This window comes from Trichomycterus rosablanca, chromosome 12, assembly GCF_030014385.1.
Source record: "Trichomycterus rosablanca isolate fTriRos1 chromosome 12, fTriRos1.hap1, whole genome shotgun sequence".
Classification (NCBI taxonomy): domain Eukaryota; kingdom Metazoa; phylum Chordata; class Actinopteri; order Siluriformes; family Trichomycteridae; genus Trichomycterus; species Trichomycterus rosablanca.
This window is the reverse complement of record NC_085999.1, coordinates 24,151,441-24,163,603: the sequence shown is the minus strand read 5'-3', so window position 1 is coordinate 24,163,603 and position 12,163 is coordinate 24,151,441. Positions and strand designations below refer to the sequence as shown.

Below are 12,163 nucleotides of genomic sequence, written 5' to 3'. Positions count from 1 at the left end.
TGCTTTAACATATCCGAAACCAGCACAATGTCTGGCCTAAGAGTGGTTTTGGTGATGTTCTCTGGGAATTTAAGTTGCTTGCCCAGGTCCACCCTCAGTTGCCAGTCATGTGCTGCGCCTAGGAGGCCTGCTTGAGTTCTCGGGTCGGGTTTGGGATGTTCACCAGCTCTTACAAACCGTGGTGGTCTATGGCACTTGGCCTGGTCGATGGCGCTGCAGATGTGCTCAGCACGTGTAATGTATTGAATATTAATTGACACACTGCCAAGTCAGAACATCAGGAATTTACTTGTTCTGTAAAGATTTTACAGACACGCTTTTACATAGTCTGAACTTAACATAACATACAGCAGTTACGCTAACAATTCTTCAGCAAACTTTAAAAATAAAGTCAAAACCATGAACTTAAAACATTACCAAACCTCAAGGGAAGAATATCACAAACATAAGTCTTCTTCTTTCACATGCATGTTGGCTAATCAGCAGCCTAATCTAATTAAAACACAAAGCTGACAAATTACTAAAGAAATTATTTTACCAAGTTCCTCAGTCCTTCTATTACAATTTGAACATTAACTGTTACTTTCCTTTTTTGTGTCCAATCACTCGTAATCAGCAAGTCCTTTCTTCACTAAAGGCATGTGCACCAACGTTCCATCTGCTTTGTACAGCAGCACCGTCGGCCTCGGTTCTTCAGTCTGAAAAAAGCCAAATAAGCTTAGTCATCATCTGCCGGGCTCACCTGCTCTAACAAGAAAAAAAATGATTGAGACTGAAAATTTTAGTTTAGTTTCTCCTTTTGGGGCATTCTTTTAACTCCACCTGTTAGAAATTCAGCATACAGGAGTCAGGAGACCGGGTGTTCAGCAGTAGTGTTTTATTAACACATTCAGACATATGGTCGCAGCTTGGAAGACCAACAAAATCTGAATAGGCATATTTTTGGGAAGGCTTTATCTGCTCTAGGTATGAGAAGTGGAAGTAAGAAGAAGAGGACAAGATTAAGGGGGCATCCAATTCCCCAGCTATTCCTTAATGCTGCAGACACCGACTCTGACCAAGAATTGCATTTACATTTTTGGCATTTAGCAGATGTTTTTTATCCAAAGCGACTTAATGTTGTGACAGTATACTGTCTAAGCAATTGAGGGTTAAGGGCCTTGTTCAAGGGCCCAGCAGTGGCAACCTGGCAGTGGTAAGGCTTGAACCGGCAACCTTTTGATTACTGGGCTTCAATCTTTCATCTTTAGTACGAGCCAAGCAGGCCCGTACCTAACACACACCACGTCTGACTTGAGTGTAGTACCTATCCACTCTTTTCACCAGCACGAGGCAGGTTAACGTTGGGATCAATATCACATATGGAGAGTCATGCACTGATCTTCATTGTTTACTATATCTGTGCAGCGCAACGGCCAGCCAGTAGAGGCTGCAATTGCAGCAGAAATTAAGAATTCCTTCAGCCCGACCACCCTCAGACACAGCCAATCATGTCATCACCCAGCCGGTCGATAGCAGAGCTGAGGTTTGAACTCGGGGGTTCAGAATCTTGGCACTGGTGTGCTAGCGAATTATCCCGCTGTGCCACCTGGGTGCCAAAACACCTTATTCTTAATGTGAGGTTTAATAAATAAATGCGGAAATGGTACCTCAGTTACTTGAACCTGTTTTTTTTGTTTTGTTGTAAAAAGTCACTCAACATGATTGCATGCCAGCGGATGACCAGATCAAGCAGCCCAGTATCTTAGCTTAAGAGAAAATTAAGTGTGCCAACAAAGAGCTGGTAGTTGTGAGAGGGGAAACTGTGATAGAAAAACTTCCATCTGAAGCGAATGAACACTTACAAGGCCCAGGTGATTGTCAATCATGGGCATGAATGGGCATGAGGAAGGAGATGCTAGTGGTTGGAGTGACAGAGAACGATGTTCGGGTCAGGGGAGATAGAGATGAATGATCTGCTGTGGTGACCCCTAATGGGAACAGCTCTCACACTTGCAAGCACCTTTGTTGGCACACTTTTATTTCTTGGAAGCTGTGATACTGGGTCACTCGGCCCAGTCCGGTCTTCTGCTGGCATGTGATGCAGCATTCTTTAGCTTTCTGGGAACGCACCCCATTGTTGTGGCATTCTGGGCCTCCTGATGGAATCTCCATGATAAATTCTGTCATGTTTCAGTAGCGAGGCATTACAGCCCCATTACAAGAAGTGCATAAAACACTGCATGTTATCAAAGAAATTCTCTTTCTTAATGGTTTAAATTGATAAACTAATGTTAGTACCTTAATAGAAACCTCTTCCACATATTAGTGCAGCCACTTTATTATGTTTATTTTATCTGATATGGACTTAACGAACGAGATAGTCAACCATAGGCATGCATTTGGTATGGCTGATACTTTCACAAGCATTAGAAGATCTCTAAAAAGCATTATCAGCCTAAACTAATATTTAATTTGCTAGAATTTCATTAATTTTTTCTGCCTAGATAGAACTCATGACTGAACTAATATTTTGTAAAAATTAAACCCTATATGGGGTCCCGGCCCCAAGGTTGAGAATCTGTGGATTAAGGCTTTAAGAAGCTGCACTTGTAAATGAATTTGCTCTGGGAGACTCCAGAATGACCAAATCCCCCATCACCTGTCAGTAGAAAGACATCAAGCTCACCAAGGGGAAAGCCACAGGAAATTATTTGGAGCTAAACGCAACATTTTAGTAAAGGATTTGTGATATCACTCCTCAGAGCTATGCAGAAAAACATGATGATAAGTATAAGAACACAGAACAGTGTGTAAGATAGAAATATAGCCGAATATTAGCAGTATCTCCAGCCGACATTTAAAACAGAGAACCTGTTCTGACTGGTAGAGGCCTACCGTCACCACTGCACGCAGTTTGCCATGCAGCAGATCGATCATCTCCGTCATGGCCCTCATGCTCCACTCTGGCCGATAGGGAATGCGCTCTTCTTCCTGACACTGATGCGGAGGCCTGAATCCCACCAGCTGAACACACACCGCCGCACATGGGAAACGGAGGAGTGACTGAGGGAGACAGCGCAGTCTAACACACAGAAAATAGTGGCATTTCAATTTAAATGTATGCAGTTAAGGAAAAACTTTTTTTTTAAATTATACATATATTATACATACAGTGTATCACAAAAGTGAGTACACCCCTCACATTTCTGCAGATATTTAAGTATATCTTTTCATGGGACAACACTGACAAAATGACACTTTGACACAATGAAAAGTAGTCTGTGTGCAGCTTATATAACAGTGTAAATTTATTCTTCCCTCAAAATAACTCAATATACAGCCATTAATGTCTAAACCACCGGCAACAAAAGTGAGTACACCCCTAAGAGACTACACCCCTAAATGTCCAAATTGAGCACTGCTTGTCATTTTCCCTCCAAAATGTCATGTGATTTGTTAGTGTTACTAGGTCTCAGGTGTGCATAGGGAGCAGGTGTGTTCAATTTAGTAGTACAGCTCTCACACTCTCTCATACTGGTCACTGAAAGTTCCAACATGGCACCTCATGGCAAAGAACTCTCTGAGGATCTTAAAAGACGAGTTGTTGCGCTACATGAAGATGGCCAAGGCTACAAGAAGATTGCCAACACCCTGAAACTGAGCTGCAGCACAGTGGCCAAGATCATCCAGCGTTTTAAAAGAGCAGGGTCCACTCAGAACAGACCTCGCGTTGGTCGTCCAAAGAAGCTGAGTGCACGTGCTCAGCGTCACATCCAACTGCTGTCTTTGAAAGATAGGCGCAGGAGTGCTGTCAGCATTGCTGCAGAGATTGAAAAGGTGGGGGGTCAGCCTGTCAGTGCTCAGACCATACGCCGCACACTACATCAAATTGGTCTGCATGGCTGTCACCCCAGAAGGAAGCCTCTTCTGAAGTCTCTACACAAGAAAGCCCGCAAACAGTTTGCTGAAGACATGTCAACAAAGGACATGGGTTACTGGAACCATGTCCTATGGTCTGATGAGACCAAGATTAATTTGTTTGGTTCAGATGGTCTCAAGCATGTGTGGCGGCAATCAGGTGAGGAGTACAAAGATAAGTGTGTCATGCCTACAGTCAAGCATGGTGGTGGGAATGCCATGGTCTGGGGCTGCATGAGTGCAGCAGGTGTTGGGGAGTTACATTTTATTGAGGGACACATGAACTCCAATATGTACTGTGAAATACTGAGCAGAGCATGATCCCCTCCCTCCGGAAACTGGGTCGCAGGGCAGTGTTCCAGCATGATAATGACCCCAAACACACCTCTAAGACGACCACTGCTTTATTGAAGAGGCTGAGGGTAAAGGTGATGGACTGGCCAAGCATGTCTCCAGACCTAAACCCAATAGAACATCTTTGGGGCATCCTCAAGCGGAAGGTGGAGGAGCGCAAAGTCTCGAATATCCGCCAGCTCCGTGATGTCGTCATGGAGGAGTGGAAAAGCATTCCAGTGGCAACCTGTGAAGCTCTGGTAAACTCCATGCCCAGGAGAGTTAAGGCAGTTCTGGGAAATAATGGTGGCCACACAAAATATTGACACTTCAGGAACTTTCACTAAGGGGTGTACTCACTTTTGTTGCCGGTGGTTTAGACATTAATGGCTGTATATTGAGTTATTTTGAGGGAAGAATAAATTTACACTGTTATATAAGCTGCACACAGACTACTTTTCATTGTGTCAAAGTGTCATTTTGTCAGTGTTGTCCCATGAAAAGATATACTTAAATATCTGCAGAAATGTGAGGGGTGTACTCACTTTTGTGATACACTGTATATATATAAGTGATGTGATGAGCTTCTTAACCCTTCAAAAATTCAGGCTAACAAATGCCCCTATTTTACCTCCACTTTATCCTATTCAGGGTCATGGTGGGTACAATTCACTGGACAAAAGGTAGGAAACAATCTGGACAGGTCGCCAGTCCATCACAGGGCAAACATACTCGCACACGCGCACACACATACCTGGGACCAATTAAGTATCTCCGATTTACCTCACTTGCATGTCTTTGGACTGTGAGAGGTAAATGAAGTACCCGGAGGAAACCCACACAGACACAGGGAGAACATGCGAACTCCACAGAGAAAGGACCCAGACCGCTCCAACTGGAAATCAAACCCCGAACATTCTTGCTGTGAGGGGACAGTGCCCTGCAAGTTCCATGTATTGAATGTGATACATTTTTGTTTTCTTTGTTTCCATTCACTTGTTTCTTTCCTCCTCTTAGAGATTTTGTTTGGGTGGCACAGCGGCCCATTACGCTAGCCCATCACTGCCAGGATCCAGGTTAGTTCATGTATCACGTTAACTGGTAAGCTGGTATTCCTGTTCAGTCTTCTTCCAAGGCCTGTAATCTTGGGGTTCTGTTTGACCCTCTCTTGTCACTTGAGCCACATACAGTGTATCACAAAAGTGAGTACACCCCTCACATTTCTGCAGATATTTAAGTATATCTTTTCATGGGACAACACTGACAAAATGACACTTTGACACAATGAAAAGTAGTCTGTGTGCAGCTTATATAACAGTGTAAATTTATTCTTCCCTCAAAATAACTCAATATACAGCCATTAATGTCTAAACCACCGGCAACAAAAGTGAGTACACCCCTAAGAGACTACACCCCTAAATGTCCAAAGTGAGCACTGCTTGTCATTTTCCCTCCAAAATGTCATGTGATTTGTTAGTGTTACTAGGTCTCAGGTGTGCATAGGGAGCAGGTGTGTTCAATTTAGTAGTACAGCTCTCACACTCTCTCATACTGGTCACTGAAAGTTCCAACATGGCACCTCATGGCAAAGAACTCTCTGAGGATCTTAAAAGACGAATTGTTGCGCTACATGAAGATGGCCAAGGCTACAAGAAGATTGCCAACACCCTGAAACTGAGCTGCAGCACAGTGGACAAGATCATCCAGCGTTTTAAAAGAGCAGGGTCCACTCAGAACAGACCTCGCGTTGGTCGTCCAAAGAAGCAGAGTGCACGTGCTCAGCGTCACATCCAACTGCTGTTTTTGAAAGATAGGCGCAGGAGTGCTGTCAGCATTGCTGCAGAGATTGAAAAGGTGGGGGGTCAGCCGGTCAGTGCTCAGACCATACGCCGCACACTACATCAAATTGGTCTGCATGGCTGTCACCCCAGAAGGAAGCCTCTTCTGAAGTCTCTACACAAGAAAGCCCGCAAACAGTTTGCTGAAGACATGTCAACAAAGGACATGGATTACTGGAACCATGTCCTATGGTCTGATGAGACCAAGATTAATTTGTTTGGTTCAGATGGTCTCAAGCATGTGTGGCGGCAATCAGGTGAGGAGTACAAAGATAAGTGTGTCATGCCTACAGTCAAGCATGGTGGTGGGAATGCCATGGTCTGGGGCTGCATGAGTGCAGCAGGTGTTGGGGAGTTACATTTCATTGAGGGACACATGAACTCCAATATGTACTGTGAAATACTAAGCAGAGCATGATCCCCTCCCTCCGGAAACTGGGTCGCAGGGCAGTGTTCCAGCATGATAATGACCCCAAACACACCTCTAAGACGACCACTGCTTTATTGAAGAGGCTGAGGGTAAAGGTGATGGACTGGCCAAGCATGTCTCCAGACCTAAACCCAATAGAACATCTTTGGGGCATCCTCAAGCGGAAGGTGGAGGAGCACAAAGTCTCGAATATCCGCCAGCTCCGTGATGTCGTCATGGAGGAGTGGAAAAGCATTCCAGTGGCAACCTGTGAAGCTCTGGTAAACTCCATGCCCAGGAGAGTTAAGGCAGTTCTGGGAAATAATGGTGGCCACACAAAATATTGACACTTCAGGAACTTTCACTAAGGGGTGTACTCACTTTTGTTGCCGGTGGTTTAGACATTAATGGCTGTATATTGAGTTATTTTGAGGGAAGAATAAATTTACACTGTTATATAAGCTGCACACAGACTACTTTTCATTGTGTCAAAGTGTCATTTTGTCAGTGTTGTCCCATGAAAAGATATACTTAAATATCTGCAGAAATGTGAGGGGTGTACTCACTTTTGTGATACACTGTATAAGTTCACTGGTGAAGTCTGCCATCTTCCAGCTTCGAAATGTCGCTCGACTGCGTCCGTTTCTGTCTTTTAAAGCTGCTAAGACCCTGGTACATGCTTTTGTTACCTCTAAACTAGACTACTGCAATTCTCTCCTCTATGGGCTTCCCTCAAAATCCCTCCGACCCCTGCAGATCGTTCAGAATGCTGCTGCCTGAGTACTGACCCAGTTTAAAAAACATGAGCATATCACCCTGGTATTAGAACGACTCCATCGGCTTCCAGTCAATAAGCGTCTTCAATGTAAAATTTTTGTGCTCACTTTTAAGGCACTTCATGGTCTGGTACCCTCGTATCTGGCTAATATTTTACACCGCTATGTCCCTTCCTGCAGGTTAAGGTCGCCTGATGCTGGTCTCCTGGTTGCTTACAGGTTTAGGTTGACCACCATGGGTGGTAGATCTTTTAGTGTTGCTGCACCTACGTTGTGGAACTCTCTTCCTCTCTCTCTCTGAGTTTAAATCTCTTCTAAAAACGTTCTTGTTTACTCAGCACTTTCACTTGTCTTCTTTTGTTTCTGTTTGATCTTGTTTGTGATTATGATTCCTATGTAAAGCATCCTTGGGTACTATGAAAGGTGCTATATAAATTGAATTTATTATTATTATTATTATTATTATTAACTGTCTGGAGTTTGCATGTTCTCCCCGTGTCTGTGTGGTGTTTTTTTCCGGGCGCTCCAGTTTCCTCCCATTGTCCAGACACATGAAGTCAGGCTAATTGGAGATACGAAATTGGCCGTAGGTGTGTGTGTGTTTGCCCTGTGATGGACTGGCGACCTGTCCAGCGTGTTTTCTACCTTTTGCCCAGTGAACTGTACCCATCATGACCCTGAATCAGATAAAGCTGTGGTAAAACAGACAATGAATAAATGAATTTTAAATGAGGACATCTGCACACCTGAATTTTTTCAACCCTAATAATTCAGCAACACTAACAAACATGTATTAATAGCATAAGTTAAATAAACTTGAAACATCTTGCATATCTAGTTGGTTTGTTTTTTAGGATTTTAACGTCATGTTTACACTTTGGTTACATTCATGACAGGAACGGTAGTTACTCATTACACAAGGTTCATCAGTTTACAAGGTTATATTGAACACAGTCATGGACAATTTAATATCTCCAATTCACCTCACTTGCACGTCTTTGGACTGTGGGAGGAAACCGGAGCACCCGGAGGAAACCCACGCGGACACGGGGAGAACATGCACACCACACAGAAAGGACCCGGACCACCCCACCTGAGGATTGAACCCAGGACCTTCTTGCTGTGAGGCGACAGTGCTACACACTTAGCCACCGTGCCGCCTGCATATCTAGTAACATCATTGTAGTCAACATCACTGGATGGACATGCAGGCTATAACAAATGAGGGTTCTTACTTGCATGGTGGCACGATGTCATCTGAACCAAAGTCCACGTGTCTCACAAGAAGCTGGATGCTGGGGTTGATTTGAGAAAAGCCCAGGAGCTTGGCACGATAATGTTTACCATCACTATACTCAGCCAAACATGAACCTTCTGCACATACAACAGGTATAAAAGTCAACATATTTAAAATAAACATTCCAGTTCTTGCTTAAAATGAGAATGAAGCTATGGGGCCGCTCAGGTGGCGCAGCGGTAAAAACACACGCTGGAACCAGAGCTGGGATCTCAAATACATCGTATCGAATCTCAGCTCTGCCTACCGACTAAGGCTGAGCGGCCACATGAACAACGATTGGCCTGTTGTTCAGATATGGGCGGGACTAAGCCGGATGGGGTCTCTCTCCCATGACTGGTGCAATTACGACCTCTGCTGGCTGATTGATGGCGCCTGCACAGAGATGAGAAAAGAGTGCTCTCAGGGTGTGTCCTCTCTGTACACAACGCTGAGCTGCACTGCACTCGTCAAAGTGCAGGTGATAAAAATGCATACGGCATGCTGCCCACGTGTCGGAGGGGGGCGTGGGTTCAGCATTGGTGAAAAGGAAGCGTGACGCAATCAGGCAACTGGACACGCAAAAAAGGGAGAAAAAGGGGAGAAAATGCATAAAGAAAATATATATAAATATATATATAAAAAAATGAGAATAAATGTACCTATGGGGAAATCAGTCAGCAGAGGCAAAGAATCAATGTCCTGGTTCACTTTGCCCAGTGTTTCCTCCAGAGCCTCCTGCTCACAAAATGCTGGCTCCACCAAACTCAGAAACACCTGCAACAAAGCCAGAAACAATAAAAAGTCACCTCGACACCACGACACCTCTGCATACACGCAAGCTTTCCTGAAAGACTTTTTGTACGCTACCTCATTAGGGGTGCGAATGTGTGTGATTCTGACCCAAAACTGTTTCCCTATGTCTGGTAGTTTGAGGTCTGTGAACACCGGAAGCATGGTCTGGGGCTCATCCAAGCCCTAAAGAAAGATTGAGACAATGCACTTCTTGTTATAATATCAATTAAATGGCCAAATGTATGTAGACAGTCTTTTCTTATTAGTGAGTTTAACTATTTTAGCTACACCAATATTATGCATTATCCAAAGCAACTTACATTACTGTGACAGTATATATTGTCTAAGCAATTGAAAGTCTACCAGCGAATTTTCGATTACTAGTCCAGAACCTTAAACACTAGGCTACAACTGCCCCCATAATCTTCATAACCAAACATCTACAGAAGAATTACTCAAGTGTTAAAAAGAGCGCCGTTTTTCTGGATCTCCTCCTTATTTTTCAATATAGTCATGTCCGATTCCCGATTGCAAACAAAACATTACACCACACAAAATCAAAAAAGAGACAAACAAGTGTTAATGCTCTGTACTGTACTGGACTGTACTACTACAGCACAGGAACTGTTATTTAGGAAGCTGCCACATATTAGATATAATAGCAATTATATCTATCTTCAATCCTGGCCCTAACTGTCCTTTTTGTCCCCTGACTGGCCCTAATCTATCCCTCTCACCCTCTCAATGAGGAACTATGGCAGCTGGGCAGTTAATTTAGTCATAGGCTTATTCCACCAAACAGGCACCACTGCAATCAGACTGCATACCAAAAGTAGAATACACAGGCTGTCCTTACATTGACCAACAGCCCAAACACCACCCACCCAAGAAAAAGATCTTCTCTCACACCTTTTTCCTTGCATTTGGGCATTTGACTTTGCACTACATACTACACACATACACCGATCAGCCATAACATTAAAACCACCTCCTTGTTTCTACACTCACTGTCTATTTTATCAGCTCCACTTACCATATAGAAGCACTTTGTAGTTCTACAATTACTGACTGTAGCCAATCTGTTTCTGTCAGGACCCCCACAGGACCACCACAGAGCAGGTATTATTTGGGTGGTGGATGATTCTCAGCACTGCAGTGACACTGACATGGTGGTGGTGTGTTAGTGTGTGTTGTGCTGGTATGAGTGGATAAGACACAGCAGCGCTGCTGGAGTTTTTAAACACCTCACTGTCACTGCTGGACTGAGAATAGTCCACCATCCAAAAATATCCAGCCAACAGCGCCCCATGGGTAGCATCCTGTGACCACTGATGAAGGTCTAGAAGATGACCAACTCAAACAGCAGCAATAGATGAGCAATCGTCTCTGACTTTACATCTACAAGGTGGACCAACTAGGTAGAGGTGTCTAATAGAGTGGACAGTGAGTGGACACGATATTTAAAAACTCCAGCAGCGCTGCCGTGTCTGATCCACTCATACCAGCACAACACACACTAACACACCACCACCATGTCAGTGTCACTGCAGTGCTGAGAAAGATCCACCACCTAAATAATACCTGCTCTGTGGTGGTCCTGTGGGGGTCCTGACCATTGAAGAACAGGGTGAAAGCAGGCTAAAAACGTATGTAGAGAAACAGATGGACTACAGTCAGTAATTGTAGAACTATAAAGTGCTTCTATATGGTAAGTGGAGCTGATAAAATGGACAGTGTGTGTAGAAACGAGTTGGTTTTAATGTTATGGCTCATCGTTGTATATACACACACACACACACACACACACACACACACACACACACGTGTGTGTCTGTATATCTATATATAAAATATTAATGTGAATGAAAAGACAAAAGGAAATATAAAAAATATACTTTTTCGATGTTCCAATGACTTATGTTTCATTTAATGAAACTAAAATGCTAGCGTGATGTCATAATAATGTACAATTCTAATTAATTGCAGTTTTACCTCTGTGTTCAGATCCCAGTCATCTAAATCAGGCACTGGAGGCTTCACCACACACTCCTAAATGTACGTACATACAAATATTAACACACAGTAAAGACACCTTAAACCCTGGCATGCCAAAACCTGCAATGGACAAAATTATGTGGACACCCCTTCTAATTATTTAGGTGTTTCAGCCACATCCAGCCAAATTTCGAATGAATGCCTACAGTTTTTCGAACAGTATAATGGACTCTGGACAAATTAATATTCTCGTCCTCCTTGATCTTACTGCAGCTTTTGACACCATTAATCACTCCATTCTTCTGTCCCGCCTTGAATCCTCTGTCAACATCACTGGTACTGCCCTTTTGTGGTTAAGGTCATATCTCATAAACAGACAACAGTTTGTTAATATCAACAATTGTAGTTCTGCCATTGCTCCACTGTCCCAAGGCGTTCCCCAAGGCTCAGTGTTAGGTCCCCTTTTGTTTATTCTTTATATGCTCCCCCTTGGTGACATCATACGTCGGCATGGTTTACATTTCCACTGCTATGCTGATGATATTCAGCTTTACATCTCCTCCAAATCCATTAATACTGAACTTCACTCCACTCTGACAAATTGCATCACTGAAATGAAATTGTGGATGAAAGCTAATTTCCTCAAATTAAACTGTGAAAAATCAGATATGATCATCGTAGGTCCTACAACCCTGGCAAAAACCACAAAAAATTTTCAAATTACCATTGATAATGACACTTTGTCTCCGTCTTCTAACATCCGAAATCTTGATGTAATTTTTGATAGCAACCTCTCTTTTGACCGCCATGTAAATCACATCACCAAAACTGCTTTCTTTCA

General features: G+C 43.4%; 1 protein-coding gene across 4 annotated transcripts in view; it reads right to left on the bottom strand.

The window, feature by feature from the left end:
* Positions 1-269: 269 nt before the first annotated feature.
* Positions 270-12,163, bottom strand: part of rnf17 (ring finger protein 17) — a 49,842-nt gene continuing 37,948 nt past the window's right edge. For 3 of the 4 annotated variants that reach the window (XM_063005330.1, XM_063005332.1, XM_063005333.1), the window contains 6 exons: positions 11,320-11,376; positions 9,403-9,510; positions 9,195-9,309; positions 8,492-8,630; positions 2,878-3,064; positions 270-698 (listed from right to left, as the gene is read on the bottom strand). In XM_063005330.1, the coding sequence (XP_062861400.1) occupies positions 603-698; positions 2,878-3,064; positions 8,492-8,630; positions 9,195-9,309; positions 9,403-9,510; positions 11,320-11,376 (702 nt within the window). In that variant the 3' untranslated portion in view covers positions 270-602. The remainder of the gene's footprint in view (positions 699-2,877; positions 3,065-8,491; positions 8,631-9,194; positions 9,310-9,402; positions 9,511-11,319; positions 11,377-12,163) is intronic. The other variant, XM_063005331.1, reaches the window with a different exon arrangement.